The sequence below is a fragment of the Pundamilia nyererei genome, unplaced genomic scaffold (assembly GCF_000239375.1).
Source record: "Pundamilia nyererei isolate P.nyererei 1_Seehausen unplaced genomic scaffold, PunNye1.0 scaffold00066, whole genome shotgun sequence".
In the NCBI taxonomy this organism is placed as follows: domain Eukaryota; kingdom Metazoa; phylum Chordata; class Actinopteri; order Cichliformes; family Cichlidae; genus Pundamilia; species Pundamilia nyererei.
Genome location: NW_005187467.1, coordinates 1,253,848 through 1,270,807, shown reverse-complemented (window position 1 = coordinate 1,270,807; position 16,960 = coordinate 1,253,848). Strand labels below are relative to the sequence as shown.

Here is a 16,960-nt window from a genome sequence, read left to right as displayed (position 1 = left end):
AAACAGTCTTTGCACACATGCTGCCAGTCAAAAAAATGTCCATTGTTTCAATGAAAGTGGCCATTTTCACATCATTGTAACGCAGTCAGACACATTAAAGAGATGGACTGCAGTGTCCCGGCAGCGCCAAGAGGACCACCCACCACGCTGAGTTTGGTCACTTTTTGTAAGCCTTCCATCCTCCTCACTGCTCCCGATTGGATATTACTAGAGACGATTATATGGCCGCTATAAAGCAGAATCAACCTGTGATCGAAAGTGTAGCTGTATGAGTCCACTTTGTGTAAAGCGCTTTGCTCTTCTGTTTGGCTATTACAGATATGTTGACACACTGTTGCTACAGTCAAGTGAGTAGAAGGCTCGCACGCCCCCTGCAGTGTACAATCGGTATTTATCCCAATAAACAAACTATTGCAGTGTCTATCCCTTCCTTTCTGACTTCCTTTAAACATGAGCAAACCACGTACAACTATGTTATTGCCTACAATCTTTCAGCTTTATGCATAAATCTTAGCTATCACTCATTTTCTGAGCATTAAAACCATTGTTATCATTACAAATTTGATCTAAACACGTAAAACACAATTTCCAACCTTCCATCCATGTGCATATTGTCTTATTACAAAAGATATTCAGATTTTTTTTTAAAGTCAAGGTTTGTTTCGGTCATTTTTTGTTGCATGCAATATTGCTTTTCCAGACACTCATTCATTGCGTGTTAAATGGACTGTAACAAAAGAAGACAAAATACTTGACAGCTTAAGCTTCACAACAGACCAAAGCACAAGCTTGAACTTGCATCTGTGAAAATGTCTCCCCTTATTTTCAGCACTCTTGCCTTTTCTTGTTCAGTTTCTGGGTGTTGTGCTGGTTAAGGCTTAAAGCTCATTACACTCACCATTGTATAGCATAATGGCTGTGAACAATAATGGTGCCAGGCCAAACGGAACTGATTTCAGGGCAAACCTACAGCAGAATATTCAGAATTTCAGTGATTTATCTGAACACGAACACTTACTCTACATGATTGTGTTTATTTGTGTGCATGCTTATGTTGTTGTTTTTTTCCTTTTTTATTGGGGCAGTCTAAGTATTATTACTAGACAGTTTCTTGTTAATAGGTAGGACTCAAATATGTTAAATATCAGCATCAGTTCAGATAAAAGTAGTTTTCTTCTCTTTATAATCGTCTCATGCACACTGGGTAGAAATAACACTGACGCACATTGTCAATTAACCACATTGGACAGTTTGTATGTTTCACTGGAGAATCTCTTCAAATGTAACGAGTCAAAGTGCATCTGCTGTTGTGGGCATAATCATATGCTAAAAATGAATACATTGTTTCCCTCTGTTGCTGTTCTCAGTTTTGGTGTAAGCTAACAAGGAGGTGATGCACGACTCGATGTGGCAATGAGACACCATTGTCACATTACCGTTTATAGCTCCTTCTTGGAGCACCAAAGAAACCTGCAGTTAAGCTATAAAAAAAGTCCCATCATTGTTCAGATGAGCTTGGGCTTCCTTCAGCTCTTGGAACAAGTCCTAGCAGGCTGACAGAGGGACAAACCCAGACACGCCAGAGAAGGAGGGGCAGCTCACATCAATAATCCCTACAGCGTCTTCCCCCAATGAACCTATTGTTTGCCAAGGAAGACAGAGAAGTTTTTAATTAAATACACTTTAAACAACAACTAGTATCAAATAATAGCATGCTTTGTCTTTTGATGTTACTATAGATTGAGGGCAATATTAAATAAATTAAGCCTTAAAGCAAAAATAAAATTCAGCATAGGTGCAATCTGAAGAGAAACCTGCAGAAACCTCGCTGTAGAGGCTCGGCTTGTTAAGCCAGTAGGTTGAGTCCAGTAGCCATAATCATCTTTTCCACAGCCATAAAAGAAAGACAAACACACCTTCAACGCTGCAAAACTTTTCATAAACCATTTCCAGGCCTCGGTCAATTCACTGATTGTAACACTGCCAAACACAGAGTTTATCAGCAAACTGTCAACAACATTTATTCAGTTCACTGCTGAACTGCTGCAAAACAGTCCACCAAGTCATAGTGTTACTATGCAAAATAAATACAGAATGGTACACCTTTAAACATTTAACATATACAATCTGATAGTGTTTGTATATTTTGCAGTCAGGGCTGGTCATGTATTGATTGAAACAAGAGCATCTTTGCATTTTGTAACATAAAAACAGATTAAAGCCTTTCTCATTCAAATAGGCACTTCAGACTTCGATTGCTTGATAGTCAGTAGCTTAAGTGTGCTCTAAGGCTGCTGATATGTCTTTTTTTGTCTTTGCAATTCAAGGCGGTTTATATTTCAGATCCTTAGTTACTTAAAAAGACACAATTCCTTGTTTTGTAATAAGTGCTTGTTTCAACAACATGCTTCAGCATAAAGTGCACCGACGAGGGCTCAAGACTGCTGTGGCGAACACAAGCTTCAAGTCAGGACTTCTGGTGGTATCGAGAGTGATTGTTAGCCGAGGATCCACAGTGTTTGTTATGGTTTGATGCTTTCACTTCTCTTGTCTGAAAATGGAGACAGAAGTTAAGAAATGAATTATCTTCAACAAAGTCACCCTTTCTGTTGAGGAAAGAAATAAATCCCTGCTAAACACTTACATAGGGTGCATCACTAAGTACAAGACCATGCATGCTAGTATTGCCCCCAACACGCTCCTGCACACCTGCAAATAGTAACAGGTTGGCGTGGTTACGCTGCACCGACATCATGTTAATACTCTTCTGTTATACACAGGTCAGAAAAATTCTGGCCTGATTTTAACGGCCTTCACAAAGTGCTTACATTGAAGCTGGTGGTTGAGTCGATCCAGACAAAGCAGAATTTTCTTCTCCTCCAAGGAAATGCTGGTGAGCTCCTGCTGTTGGCTGTACTGGTCTACTGTTCCAGATCTCTGTGTTTGGACTGTCTCCATGGCAGCCACTATACCCTTTTCTTCCAGATGGCCTTTAGCATGCACTTCAGTGAGGTGTAACTGGGCTGCACTCTCAAAATCTGAGATTACATTAAAGGCAGACACTCTCACCTTATTAATGCATGATGCAGCTGTCCTATCAGATTTCTAAATTCCTATATCCCTGTTTTTTAAGTTACATTATATATATTTCCTAAAACTAGAAAACAAAAAAGAAAATGTTAAGAAAGCTCTTATAAAGCATAAGACAGGACAGAAGAGTAAAAAATTTTTTTAAACTAATACATTCAACATTTGCTTGAATTATGAAATAAATGTAAACACAAACAGAGAATATAATACCTTCATTTGGAAAGGCTGAGTTGTAAGTGCTTGGTAATGTTCTGAGCAGCTTTGCGGTTTGCTTTGTTTGCTGCAAAAAACAACACACACTCACAACACATGAACTGTCACTAAGTCAACATCAGTTATTAGCTTTTTACTAACTGCTCGTTGTTATTGTTCCCTTTGTCTGGGAAGCTTAAGACAAATATTTCTATTCTATTTTATTCTGTTAGTCTGACCTACAATTAACCTTAATTTTTATGCAGGCCAGAGATGAATTAAGTCTTATTTTATTTGTGATGACAAAAAAAATGTATCGTTAACTCATGTCTATCCCTAACGCTTGTCTTTGGCACCATTAATTATTAAATTAACACTTTGGACAGCATAAAAGGAACAGCAAAACAAGTTCAAACACACCCACTTACTGATCTTTACCAACTACTCTCACACCTCCCACAGGGCAGCTACGCAACTGCACGCATGTACCTGAGAGATCTGATGAAGTCTTCTATTCTCTGAGCCAGGAGCCTGTCTGCCTTTCTCTGTACAGGGCTTCCTTAAGACTGGCCCTCTCTCCAGGGCTGGTGCTTTCAGTATCAGTTTTGCTGAAAGAAAACATATGCATCGGTATCATAACTACAAGAACAAGCATATTCCAGACTGTGCTGTCTGGAACACCATGTAAAATTTGTTTTTAAAGTTTAAAAAAGCAGTTGGATGTTTTGAAGCACAGCCTATTACTACAAATAATAAAAAAGTGGAATAATGATTAAAAATAGTCATAAAAACTCACAAATGTCATGCAGATTATTTTCTGCATACTTGTACTATTGAACACAGTCAAACAGCATCCTGGGACTGGATTAGCATTAAAGATTGTTCCTCTTTACGCTCAAAGTACTGTAGCTACTACTTACATTATAAAATGTAAAATATGAACTTGAACAGGTAGAAAAAAAACAACTAAAATTTCTGGAGGCACTCAAATTAACCCTAAGCCGTGTGTAGTGCTGTCAGCTAAAATATACATTACCATCCTTTGTGGTTAAGGCACTGCGGACGCCATGCCAGAGCTGTGAAATTTCTTCATCTGTGGGAGTACAATCTAAACAGAAGTCTTTTTCATTACATGCATTCCCCCCCCTTCTTCTGTAGTGGTGAGTGTCCTGATGACTTGAACTGGGCATGCTCGTCACAATGCCCTCTGAAAGTGGGGAGGCGTATGACGGTGGCAGTGGTGTGTCTAAAACAGTATTTTCTGTTGTTATTTCTTTATGCGTTTTAGCTGAGCAATGGCCCTCTGAGTTATTCTTGTTCAGGACCTGCTCAACAGCCATGGCCCGTTTGTTGATGGCGCTCGCGTGATCCCTGCCATATGGAATTTTGGTGATGCACGGCGTCTTTTCCTCCGCAGATTCCATCCGAGGAGGTGGACGTGGCACCATGACCTTCCCTTGGGTTTTGGCAATCTGACTAACCTCGGTGGCAGACTGAGGTCGTATGACCGTGCCCTTTCTTGTTCGTGAGGAAACAGGACCCGCTCTGCCAAAGTGCTCTTTCCGAGGGACCTTGGGGGCACTGGCTCTGATGCTGTTGCGGTGTACCTTGACCTCATCGGTTTGTTGCTGGGGCAAGTTGACTTGAACATCTGCCCAAGCTTCTTTTGTAAACTGATAACCAGTGGAGGCTGCAGGGGTCATGCCGGGTCCAGTCTTGGGAGTCCCTGAGAACGCACTAAGGCTTAGCTGGTGGTCGTTCGAGTTGTTTTTTGGTTGACAGAGATTGAAGGATTTGCCTTTCATTTTGTTCTGTTTATCTTTCTCTTTTTCCACATGCACTTCATCAAACCAACGCAGCTTCTTTTTGACAGTGTTATTGCCCTCCAGGTCCCTTGTTTTTCTCCGTGCTAATTCAACACTATCCCTGATCGCTAAAGCTACTTGTTTTGCAAAAATCAAATTCCCTGAGCCGTACACACAAGTGGAATCCATGTATTTGGACTGCTTTTTAAGAATTCCCTTACTATATCTGACCTCACATACCGAATCAGACGTCTCTATTGACAAAGGTATTTTCTCGACTTCCTTCTCAGGACATTCAAGACACTTGTACGTATCTGACTGAATATTAGACAAGCAGGTATGCTCCATGGGTTTTGTATTTATTGGCTTCTTAGTATTGGAGTCTGAGTTTGTAACCTTATTGAGATTGTTTGTAGAAGCACTGCATTCTTTGTGAGATGACAGAGCGCTGTTTTCTTTTCCTGTTTGCTGAAGAGCGCTTTCTCTTGACAAATTGTCTGTTGTACTGTTGTACAAAAAAATATTTGGCTTTGGGGGATCCCCAAACAAAATGTCTTTGCTGTTGCTATTTTTGGCAAGCAAAGGAATTTCTGTAGTTGGATATTTTAATTGTCTGTCATCTTGGATCCTCTCCTGTTTGGGAGCCAAGAGGCCCTCTTGTTTAGGATAGGAAGAATCGAGTGCTGCGTTGCCAAGAGCAGCTATATTTGCAATAATGATGTTGCCACCGGGGCTGTTCTGTCGAGTTTTCATCTCATAGGGCTCTAGGTCAGCACTAACATTTTCACTATGAGCTGATAAATTACAGTTGTTCAGAGCAGGCTGGATCTCTGTCTTAAGTCTTTGTTCAATAGATGTGAATTCCCACGAGGCTTTAGAAACATTTATCTTATTATTATACCATCCAGATTCATCTAGTTTTTTCTGGTTTGGTTCATGCCGCTTATTTGCTTGGACTAAGTTATCACCGAGAAGCATCATCGCTGAGAAGTCTGATGTTTGATGACACAAGTCATTTTGCTTTCTTAGGTCTTGATGGGTCCTCTCTGTGCCAAGCAAGAGTGATGAATAGGAACTCTGCAGAGTTTTTGTGAGGTGGTTGAAATCCTCATTTTCCAAACTATCCTTACTTGAAAGGCTCTCAGAAAGACAAGAATCAGACAGGTGGCTACCCTGGAAAATGGAAGCAGAGAGGAGTTGATAAGTGGAAAATAATATATTTTACAACTGTACAGGCATGCCTGTTGCTTATCAGTGCTTACAAGGACCTCCCCTGCGTCCTTGCCACTGATCTCTTTTTTTTTTTCACAAAATGAAAATGAAGACTGTTATAAATAATATACATTCTGAAACAGCTATTAATATACACACATTGCACTAGAGGGTGCTACAGTTTGTAGCATCCACAGGGACTGTTACTGCAGGAAAAGGTTTGTTACAATGCTGCCACCTAGTGGAATCCCCCCAAGATTGATTCTGTTCATCTGGACGTTTTCAGTGGGAGAAACGTTTCAACACTCATCCAAGTGACTTCTTCAGTCTCAGGTGACTGAGGTAGGTTTCCCCAATATTATAAACAGCCCATTATTCGTTCAGTCGTGCTAGTATATATATATATATATATATATAAAAATGAAAAATGAAAAACAAAATCATCATAAATCTGGTCCTTACCAGGTTCTACAATTATTTAAATACGGCATTACAACACATGGCATATTACACTCTGTCTTTATTTAATTACTAAAAATATAGCCAAAATGTAGAAGCAGTACAAGCAGTAAGTACAGCCTCAGAGCATCCACAGAAATTAAGCGCCGACTGAAAGAAACTGTGGCCTCGAAAAAAGCAGAAGAGCTGTCACACTAAAGTAGTTTTGTTTCCTGCACATTGAAATGAAAAAAACAAAACAAACAAAAACAAAATACCTGTGGACTGTGATCGTGCTCGCTCTCTATTCTGCTCTGTTCCAGGAGGAGTTTTGTGTAGGCCTCCACAGCAGAAAGCGCTTGGCGGTGGGAGGATTGAGAAACTGTGGGTGGCTTAGGAGATGGGGAGCAGCTTCTTTAAAAGAGAAAGGAGAATATAAATAAGCAGTGACTGGCTATTTTTGGTATGCAGTAAGATAATGGTTGAAGTTTAAATCTGCTTCTTTTTTACCCATTAACGTTTATATTGCTGGACAAGAAAGAGGACTGCCGAGTGTGCGAATTCAAGGTGCCTTGAATTTGATGGAGTGCATCTTCAATATTTGCAACATTTCTTTTAAAAGCTATGAGACACAAAGGAAAACATATAAATAAACCAAAATATGTCAAGACTGTTGAGTGAAATAGAGGGTGGTACGTGTTAAGGAGCTGAAACTCCCAAACCCTTCATCCAACTTGAATGTGAATACCCTCAAATGAAAGCTGAGAGTCTACGCATTCCGTCCATGTCCATTACACAACTATAACTGGAATATTTTTCAGTACACACGTAAAGAACAAATCTTGTGTCAGTGTCCAAATATATATGGAGCTAACTGTATAATCTACTAACATTGTCGGCGCCTCTCAGAAGGGGGTAAATGTGCTCTTTGGAAACGCTCAGTTGCGTCCTGTACTTGCAGTCTGCGTTGCTGGAGGATGCGGTCTCTTAGGCACTGCTCCTGCACATCCCACTGCTTCCGTCTTTCATCCAAAGCCCTGAGCCATGAAAAAGGGAAGAGCATGAACCTAGGGCACATTTTAATTTATTAAATCTAGTCTGGGCTAAACAGAAACCTGAGTCCCTGCCTAGAGATATGTTTTCAGCAGAGCCATTAATAAATTAAAGACACCATTCACTCCTGGGTTCACTGGTGAAGCCAGTAACAACAGTAATAGTGTAAATAAAATTCCACTTTGTTTTCTTTTTTAAATGTCAGAAGCAGTAGTGTATTAAATAGCCATGAGAAGTACCTCTATCTACTGTATTTACAAAGGCTTATAGTAGCTGAAAATTCATTTTTGAAAATGTGTCATTAAACTATACATGAACTGGAGTTACACCTGTCCTTTAAATGTGCAACATTGTGCCTAATTATGCTGCCTTTTTTGTGTGTGAAAAATCATGTTAAAGATTGCAATTCTGCTGTCTAAAAATAAAACTGAAATGTATTACTGTAAGTGAAGATATAGTATTTCATGCAATCTATGTAATGTTTATGGGTAAGCTTATCCACAGTTTAATTTGCCCCTCCATTAAAGGAACAAATCTAATTTGTGGGGTTCCTCTTGTTCTTGGGTTACGCCTTGTTCTGATGTTACGCAATAAGCCTGACCGTTGCCTACAGCCATCCTTGCTATAACATGCTTTTAGTGCACTAGGTTTAAAAACAGGACCTCTCAGCGTCAGGTCCCAATTATGGAAACACATATTTAGAAGGTGCAAGGGATCTGAACCTCATCGGGATAAACTTTGCAGCTTTAAGCATTCAAAGAAGTCAAGCTTTAATCACCTCTCTGGAAACATAGATCTATTTCCAGGTCTACATTGTGAAATCCTGTCTGCACAGTTGTATCAAAGTCAAGGACAGAACCAGAGGCCCATTCTGAACACCAGCAAAGCACAGCCTACTTTGCTGAAATTAAATGGGCTGCACATATTTCTCTAAATGGGTATGGGAGCGTTATAGATTATAGGTTATAGAAATCGGACAGAAGTGTGTTGTTTAGATGAAACTTTGCTGTTAGTCCAACAATAAAAATAATATATATTCATTTGACAACTGACTTCCTGCGTCGGTTGGTTTCCAGGGAGAATTTGCGTGCTCGAGATTTGCATATCTTCTGCTCTTCAACCAAAAGCTGTCTCTCCTTCTCGAGACTTGCATGATCTCTCAACCTCGAATATCTGGTAGTCATCAGCTGAGGAGAGCAGTTGTTGATGGTAGTCAGAGGATATGTGTCGCGTAAAAGTAATAATCAGTAATGATTAAGTTCTCGTGAATTATACAAGCAGGTCGAATAAAGTTTCAAGTTGGGTCATTACCGAACTCTACATTTGTTTTAAAACGAGCGTGGGTGCACGACACACATTTCTATAACACAAATAACTTCATGCATGTAGGATACGAATGGTAGAAGAAGTGATCTTGTGGAACTTGCATCCTCTGAGGCTGCTGATCTTCGCTGACACCGAGCAGACGTACAGGTTCAATCGGCTAGCAGCTGCTAACTTGTCCTTTTTAGCTAACGTCGGCAGTACGCCGGATTAAGTCACTCAACCATTTTCAGGGCGAAGTGAAACTTGTAGCGTAAATTTCCACATCGTTGCGACCTCCCCTGACCAGTAACAGCCTCATTGTCTTGTGTAAAAGAGTGAGAACAAAAATCCGAATAAGTTGATACGTCCACAGCCGTGTTTGTGTACGCTTGCTCCATGATAGCGACCGAGGACGCGACTCCTTAGCAACCAAGAGAGATTGTTTCTCTTATGTCCAGCAGAGGGCGCAGGACTCCTCCAGACGTGCATGTCGCCTTCAGGCACATTTGGAAATTAAAGGTATCCACATTTTAATGTTAAAAACTTTCTGTGGGATAGTTAAAATGTTTTTACTCAGCTTTTATATCTACTCTTAGAGGAGGGCTTGTAAAATACGAGGATGGGCTGGTATTACTTTTTATCTTTAATAAAAAACAGAAGTTAAGAGGATTATTGAAAATCTGCTTTTTCCAGATTGTGTATGCCATTTTATGGACGAGTGGGCCGCTGCTTTATCTCTTACTTTGTCAAACACTGTATATGGGTATAGTGATGATATTGCTGCTATCCTGCACTCGGGTAATTACATATAATCCCTTTGCCCTCGGCTACAGTTTAAGTCACAACCTGTTATGCTGGAGCGATTCTGCTGATCCAAAGTCCCAGTTTGTCAAAGTGCTTTAATATCTTGCTTTAGGGGGCTTACTGGAAGATTGATTGAAAATAAAGTAAATAATAGATAAATATAATACCCACACCAATACCCATATTTCAAAGGAAATTCTAAAGGAAAAACGCCCTTTGGGCGTGCAAATGCAGCACTTCAAGAGTCAACACTGGACGCAGGGTTAGAGCCACTCTGACAGAAGGTCCAGAGGCTACAGGATGAGCTCGATGACCGAAGCAGATTTGGGTCATAAAGATTAAACAATTAATAAATCATCTGATGGAGCAGTATTTCCCAAGGTTAGTGAAGCGCGTGTTTTTTTCCCTTTAAATCTCTCTCTCTCTACATATATATATATGACAGATAATGATATTGTTATATTTCCATAATATCGATGTTATTGCTACTTTTACGATGGTACAGAAAGCTTTCATTTCATTTGTTTTCTCCATCTAGCTCTTTAGATGATATAGGAAGGGAAACAAAGTTCACCAGAAAATATGTTTCAAATATTATTTTGATCTTCACTTATTAAATCCTTATTTAAACCACTTCGGTTTAAATAAGGATTTTTTTCACCTTCGCTGGCCTAACAGCAGGATACATATTCAGTTTATATTGTATTCGCAAATATAAACGATCTGCCCCTCTATCAGAACAAATTCTGCATGTATTGCATGCATTTAACGGATTGCTCAGTTACTTAAAATCTTGTTACTAATGTCACTAATTATGACTGAATACACTGGACATCGTCAACTTCTGTCATCATGGTGGTTATTTGTGCTGAAGCAATTAGCTCCTCAGATAACCTTGTTATTCAAATGTAATTAGTGAGCAGAAAGTTGATTTTCTCTTTTAAAAATGGCGATTTAATTAGCAATAAAAATAGTCACTGTCATCAGGTATGACCTCAGCTTAATGTCTGTGGTTAAGACGTAACACGTTCTAAGTTTTCCATGATCAGCAAGTGGTGTTATGTATAGTCTATTTTGGATTATTCAACAGTAACTAAATTAAAAAGACATGTGAATCCAGCAGAGGCTGAATGGTCAGTGTCCTCCCATGAAATGAAGGAGAGCAGATGATGAATCTGTGGGTGGTGTCACACATTTAGTGTGAGTTATAAATCAGCAGAGACCCACTGTGCACACTGTTGTTCAGTCACTGGTTGGATCACTGCTGTCTCATTGTCCAGCCCTTTTTGTGATATAAGGTAAAAATTATCCTTTAAAGCAATAGAATATTTGTTTATCTTCCTCGAGAGAAATTATTAATCTTACTTTAGCAAAGGAGGGATTACCAGCTGAGAAGGTAGTTCTATTTTGGGTTACAGAAATAATTTTACAAACCTAAAATGTGATTGTAGCCCTGTGTTAAAGATCATATGACTAAATACACTTACTTGTTTTTAGATGGAGCAATGAAGAGAAAGCCACGATGCTAAGACAAATTGTGGTCAAACCCCGGAGACAAGCTTTTTGGGGGGCCGGTTACCCATTTCATCCTCACTCTTCCTCTTGCCTTTCTATGAAGGAGGAAGTTTTTTTAGAAGCTGCAGAATATGGCAATATCCCTGAAGTGAGGCGGATGTTGGAAGAGCTGCCAGAGCTCAATGTTAACTGTGTCAACTACATGGGACAGAATGCACTGCAGCTGGCTGTTGCCAATGAGCATCTAGAACTTACCAGACTTCTTCTAAAGAAGAAAGACCTCGCCAGAATAGGAGATGCTTTGCTGTTAGCCATCAGTAAAGGTTACATTCGCATAGTAGAGGCCATACTGAACCACGAGGCTTTTGCAGACAGTCAAAGGCTGACTAACAGCCCCAGCCAGGCAGAGATGCATGATGACTTTTTCTCCTATGATGAGGATGGGACACGGTTCTCTCATGACATCACTCCCATCATTCTGGCTTGCCAGTGCCAAGAGTATGAAATAGTGCATATACTTCTTCTTAAGGGAGCCAGGATAGAACGACCCCATGACTACTACTGTCAGTGCAAGACCTGTAGTGAGCAGCGGAGGCATGACTCTTTCAGCCATTCACAGTCCCGCATCAATGCATATAAAGGTCTAGCCAGCCCGGCATATCTCTGTCTCTCCAGTGAAGATCCTGTGATGGCAGCGCTGGAACTGAGCAATGAGCTTGCAGTTCTGGCCAACACTGAGAAAGAGTTCAAGGTACAGTAATTACAGTGTTCACTCAGGATGCATATTGATGTTTTTGCCAGTCTGTTTATGTGCTTCACTCATTCACAGTGCATATGCTGCTGTTCTCTGTTACAGAATGATTATAAGAACCTGTCCATGCAGTGTAAAGACTTTGTGGTGGGGCTCCTGGATTTGTGTCGAAACACAGAGGAAGTGGAGGCTATTTTAAATGGGGACAAAGAATCATATCGTAGCTCAGACACCACGAACAGACAAAACCTGATTAGGTTAAAACTTGCAATAAAATATGAGGTTAAGAAGGTAAGCACATGAGCACTCTTTAACTTTTTTTTTTTTAATCAATCTTGCATCCTTCATCAACCTCATGTTTGAATATGTAAAGTGTGTAAAGTAATCCTTTTCTCTTCCTGTCTCTGTCTGTCTGTCTTTGTCTTGCATGAACACACACATGCACACACGCAAACAACATATACCTTTAAACTCAAATGAGGCAGTTTGTGGCACATCCAAACTGCCAACAGCAACTCCTTTCCATCTGGTATGAAAACCTATCTCGACTCCACCAGCAAACAACAGCAGTTAAGATTCTTCTTGTTCTTGGTGTAGCTCTTGGGTTGCCTATACTGGCTTTTATTTACTGGATAGCACCATCAAGTAAGGTTAGTTTACAAAAAAAGTTGCACATAACCTAATAACCTGCCATACAAATGTTACATTATGCCTGCTGAACTTTAAATTGCCAAATTCTGGTAACACTAAGTTAACAAAGCTGTAATGTAGGATTGCGCTGACTTTTTTAGTTTTCTATGAAGTTTTTCTCATCATCAATGTTTCAGTTTTCATGACTGGCTTAAGCACTGGCATGTATCTTTTGATGTATAAAATATATCACTGAAATATGTAAAAAAAAAAAAAAGTGATTTTAGGTTTTGTTCTGTTTGTTGTCTCTCGCTTCAGTTTGGGAAACTTATGGGCGGCCCTTTCCTGAAGTTTGTGGCGCATGCAGCTTCCTTCATGATATTTCTTTGCCTACTGGTCCTGAATGCAGCAGACCGCTTTGAGGGAACTTCACTGCTGCCCAACATGACCATCCATGATTACCCTTCACAGCTTTTTCGTATGAAGACCACGCCCTTCACCTGGATGGAAATTCTCATCATATCTTGGGTCATAGGTCATAAGCGTAAACACACTTTGTCCCTCATCAATATACTTATGGATTTCTCATTATTTTGTGTGGGAGGCTGTAGCTCAGGTGGCAGAGCAGGTCAGCCACTAATCAGAAGGTCGGTGGTTCGATCCCAGGCTGCATCCTGGCTGCATGCCAAATATCCTTGGGCAAGATACTAACCTTGCCTACTGGTGGTGGTCAGAGGGCCCGGTGGCGCCTGTGTCCGGCAGCCTCGCCTCTGTCAGTGCGCCCCAGGGCAGCTGTGGCTACAATGTAGCTTGCTATTGCCAGTGTGTAAATGGGTGGATGACTGAATGTAGTGTAAAGTGCTTTGGGGTCCTATGGACTAGAAAAGCGCTATACAAATGCAGGCCATTTACCATTATTTTAGTCAGGGTCCTCATAATATTACACTGCTGTGCATGTCAGGGTAAAAACATCAGAATCATTCAAGATTTATTAATCTTCACACATCTGCTATGATACAAATTGCCCACATTCACCAAGAAAATCTCAAACTACAGACCAGACTTTGAAGCCATGTCAAACATGATTTACCAGTAACAGCAATAAAAATTCCTATGTGATGTAAATACTATCCAAATCTTAGTAATACTGTTTGTACATGATAAGATTTTATTACACTATTTCATATAAGAGCGCAAAAATGGGACTGCCAATCACTTTTTTTTTTCTCCACAGGGAAGATCTGGGAAGAATGTAACAACATTTGGTCCCAGGACATCCGGGAGTACATATCAGAACCCTGGAACCTTCTAGACTTTAGCATCCTCACCATTTTTATGACGTCTTTCACTGCCAGATTAATGGCTTTTTGGCATGCATATTCAGCCCAGTGTTATATTGACAAGCACCATACTAGCCTGTCCAACATGACGTTGCCCTTTGAAATACAGTATTTCCAGCTTGGTAAGTGTAGACCAAAAAAATTCAAGTGTTGTTGGTATTATGGGTAAGGATTCAATATTTGTTTACATTGTTAAAATAAAAGGTTGCTGGTCTTAGATTTTAATTTTGTTCTAATGTTGCACTGGACAAAGAGACAAACAAACTTTTAGGTGTTATCTTCATAGCCCAAGTAATTTTTTTAATTCATCATTAAAATGAAAAATGATCTTTATTGGTATTTGATTTATAAATCTTAACACAAGTAATAATATTAACAGAGACAAAGTTTAGATCATAAAACTTGTTCTTACATGCAGCATCTCTCTCTCTTTTTTTTTTCCTAGCTCGAATCCACTGGATGCCCTCAGACCCGCAGCTTATTTCCGAAGGCCTTTACGCAATTGCCGTTGTGCTTAGTTTCTCCCGCATTGCGTACATCCTGCCCGCCAACGAGCGCTTCGGGCCTTTGCAGATCTCTCTGGGAAGGACGGTGAAAGACATATTTAAATTCATGGTGGTGTTCGTAACAGTGTTTGTGGCTTTCATGGTAGGAATGTTCAATCTGTACTCATACTACCTTGGAGCCAAACACAACGATGCCTTTACAACGTAAGTGTCAAACGACTTCAAAAACGCAGTTTTTAGAAAAATATGATCAAATGTTTCCTTTACACACAAAACGTGTCTAATAAATATGGCACAATGGTTGAACTATACTAAATTCTGATTTCTGTATTACTCCAGGCTTGAAGAGAGTTTTAAAACATTATTTTGGGCCATCTTTGGGCTGTCAGAAGTGAAATCAGTGGTGATTGACATCAACCATAAGTTCATTGAGAATGTAGGCTACGTTCTGTACGGGGTGTACAACATCATCATGGTGGTCGTCTTGCTGAATATGCTCATTGCTATGTTTAACAGCTCTTTCCAAGAAATTGAGGTACAACTTCATCACTGATATTTCTAATTTAGAAGTGATTTGACTGGTACTGTATCTTAAGGCCGATTGCCAAATTTATCAGCGTTTTAAATTTCCATCTTTTTTGTTTTTGTTTTTTTTGCTGCAGGATGATGCAGATGTCGAGTGGAAATTTGCAAGAGCTAAACTCTGGTTCTCTTACTTTGACCATAGTGGCACACTGCCTGTGCCCTTCAATCTTGTGCCCTGCCCAAAATCAGTATCTTGTCTATTGCTGAGTATAAAGGATTTCATCTGGAATGTACCTCCCGGCAGACACACAAAAAAATCACGCAATGAGATGGAGCTTAACAATGTGAGGCACCACCAGTGTCGTTTGATGAAACAACATTTTAATCAAGGAATTTTCAGTTTTGTTGAATGTACTAGTTGGAATGTATATCGTCTCAGCGGGTCTACAGGGCCTTCTTTTGTCACATTAATAGGTACAGCTTGGGGTTGTAAGTACCTATGTTAACACCTTCTTCTTTTGGTTGTTTTTGTCTTAGTTAAGACGACAGGACGATCTGGCTGGGGAAACATCTCTTTGTCCAACCCGTCATCAAGTAAAGCTTTTTAAATCTCCAATAACTGCTTAATAAAGGAGCTTTCAGTAAATTGTCTTTCCTGATAAAGGTTTTGCATACATAAACAAGTGCACATAAAAAGTGCAAAGTTTGTCATTTATTTTGGTGTCATCTATGGAATCATACCTATGAAACAGTATAAGGCATAAAATAAATTTGCTGTATATAAACATAAGGACCCATAACATGTCCGTCCAAATAGTCCAAATTGTGTCTTGTGTGAGGGAAATAATTAGCAGAGCAGAATAAAACTATAATCATGACTTTGTTACTTTATTACAGAAAATAATGAATTGTCTCATTAAAAGATACATCTTAAAAGCACAGAGGGATAAAGATAACAATGAAGTGAATGAAGGTAAGTTCTTCTGGGCTACTTTTCATGCCAGGATCACATAAAAAACACAATTTTATCCTTTTCACTTGCTGTTCCTCAGGTGAACTGAAAGAGATCAAACATGACATCTCCAGCCTTCGCTTTGAGCTCCTGGAAAGGGAGAAGCACGATAAGAAGACACTAACAGAGCTCATGAGGCAGCTGGAAGAAGTAATGCATGCGAAGCAGAAAGAAGAGCAGAAGCATACACTGGATATGGTTTCTTAAAAACAATAAAGATTAGAAATGTATTTACTGGACACACTCCATCGTTCTCATTAATGAGGGATTCAGTCAAGGCCAAATGTTTCTGTGACACAGACTTAACACACAACTTTCAGACACAACTTAGCTGATAAAACTACATATTTTGTATTCATTATAAAAAAAATTCCTCCATTTTCTCCATTGTGTAAACTTATTAATTTGTTTGTCTTTTGATTTTTTTTCCGTGCCTGTGTCTGAACAGTTTGCTTATTGCTACAATAAAGGAACTGTAATGTAACTTTTCCTGTTGCTTTGACTAGGCTACAGTTCTGAGTTGACTGCTGTCATCTGCACGATTTGTTTTGGAGGTAATTCACCTGGTGCTGAAAACCAGAAAGCGGTTCAGATAAAACAGAAAGATATGTTTGATTGTCTCAGTCGCAACACTCAATTAAGCTTCTTTCTGATAACTGCGCTCAGTGTAGCTGGAGGAAAGTAGTTACTTTTTCTTTAATGTAACTTCAGTTAATCAATACAACTCCAGGCTTGATGTTCAAAACTCTATAAATAAATTTTCTTAAATGTTGTTCTTTGTC

The 16,960-nt window shown here is 39.6% G+C and overlaps 2 protein-coding genes across 2 annotated transcripts; one reads left to right on the top strand and one right to left on the bottom strand.

Annotated features, from left to right (window-relative positions):
* Nucleotides 1–1,920: 1,920 nt before the first annotated feature.
* On the bottom strand, nt 1,921–9,532 carry cep126 (centrosomal protein 126). The gene is made up of 11 exons (XM_005735939.2): nt 9,185–9,532; nt 8,844–8,963; nt 7,629–7,774; nt 7,248–7,359; nt 7,016–7,151; nt 4,319–6,260; nt 3,772–3,890; nt 3,301–3,370; nt 2,829–3,038; nt 2,645–2,709; nt 1,921–2,551 (listed from the first exon to the last, which is right to left on the bottom strand). The coding sequence occupies exons 1-11, from the start codon at nt 9,217–9,219 to the stop codon at nt 2,468–2,470; spliced, it is 3,039 nt and encodes a 1,012-aa protein (XP_005735996.1). The 5' UTR covers nt 9,220–9,532; the 3' UTR covers nt 1,921–2,467.
* Nucleotides 9,533–9,550: 18 nt separating this feature from the next.
* Nucleotides 9,551–16,613, top strand: trpc6b (transient receptor potential cation channel, subfamily C, member 6b). Its single transcript, XM_005735941.1, has 13 exons — nt 9,551–9,614; nt 10,092–10,280; nt 11,397–12,165; nt 12,271–12,456; nt 12,651–12,815; nt 13,114–13,330; nt 14,030–14,257; nt 14,581–14,845; nt 14,981–15,176; nt 15,304–15,510; nt 15,704–15,760; nt 16,064–16,139; nt 16,219–16,613. The coding sequence occupies exons 2-13, from the start codon at nt 10,261–10,263 to the stop codon at nt 16,383–16,385; spliced, it is 2,553 nt and encodes an 850-aa protein (XP_005735998.1). The 5' UTR covers nt 9,551–9,614; nt 10,092–10,260; the 3' UTR covers nt 16,386–16,613.
* The last annotated feature ends 347 nt before the right edge of the window (nt 16,614–16,960 follow it).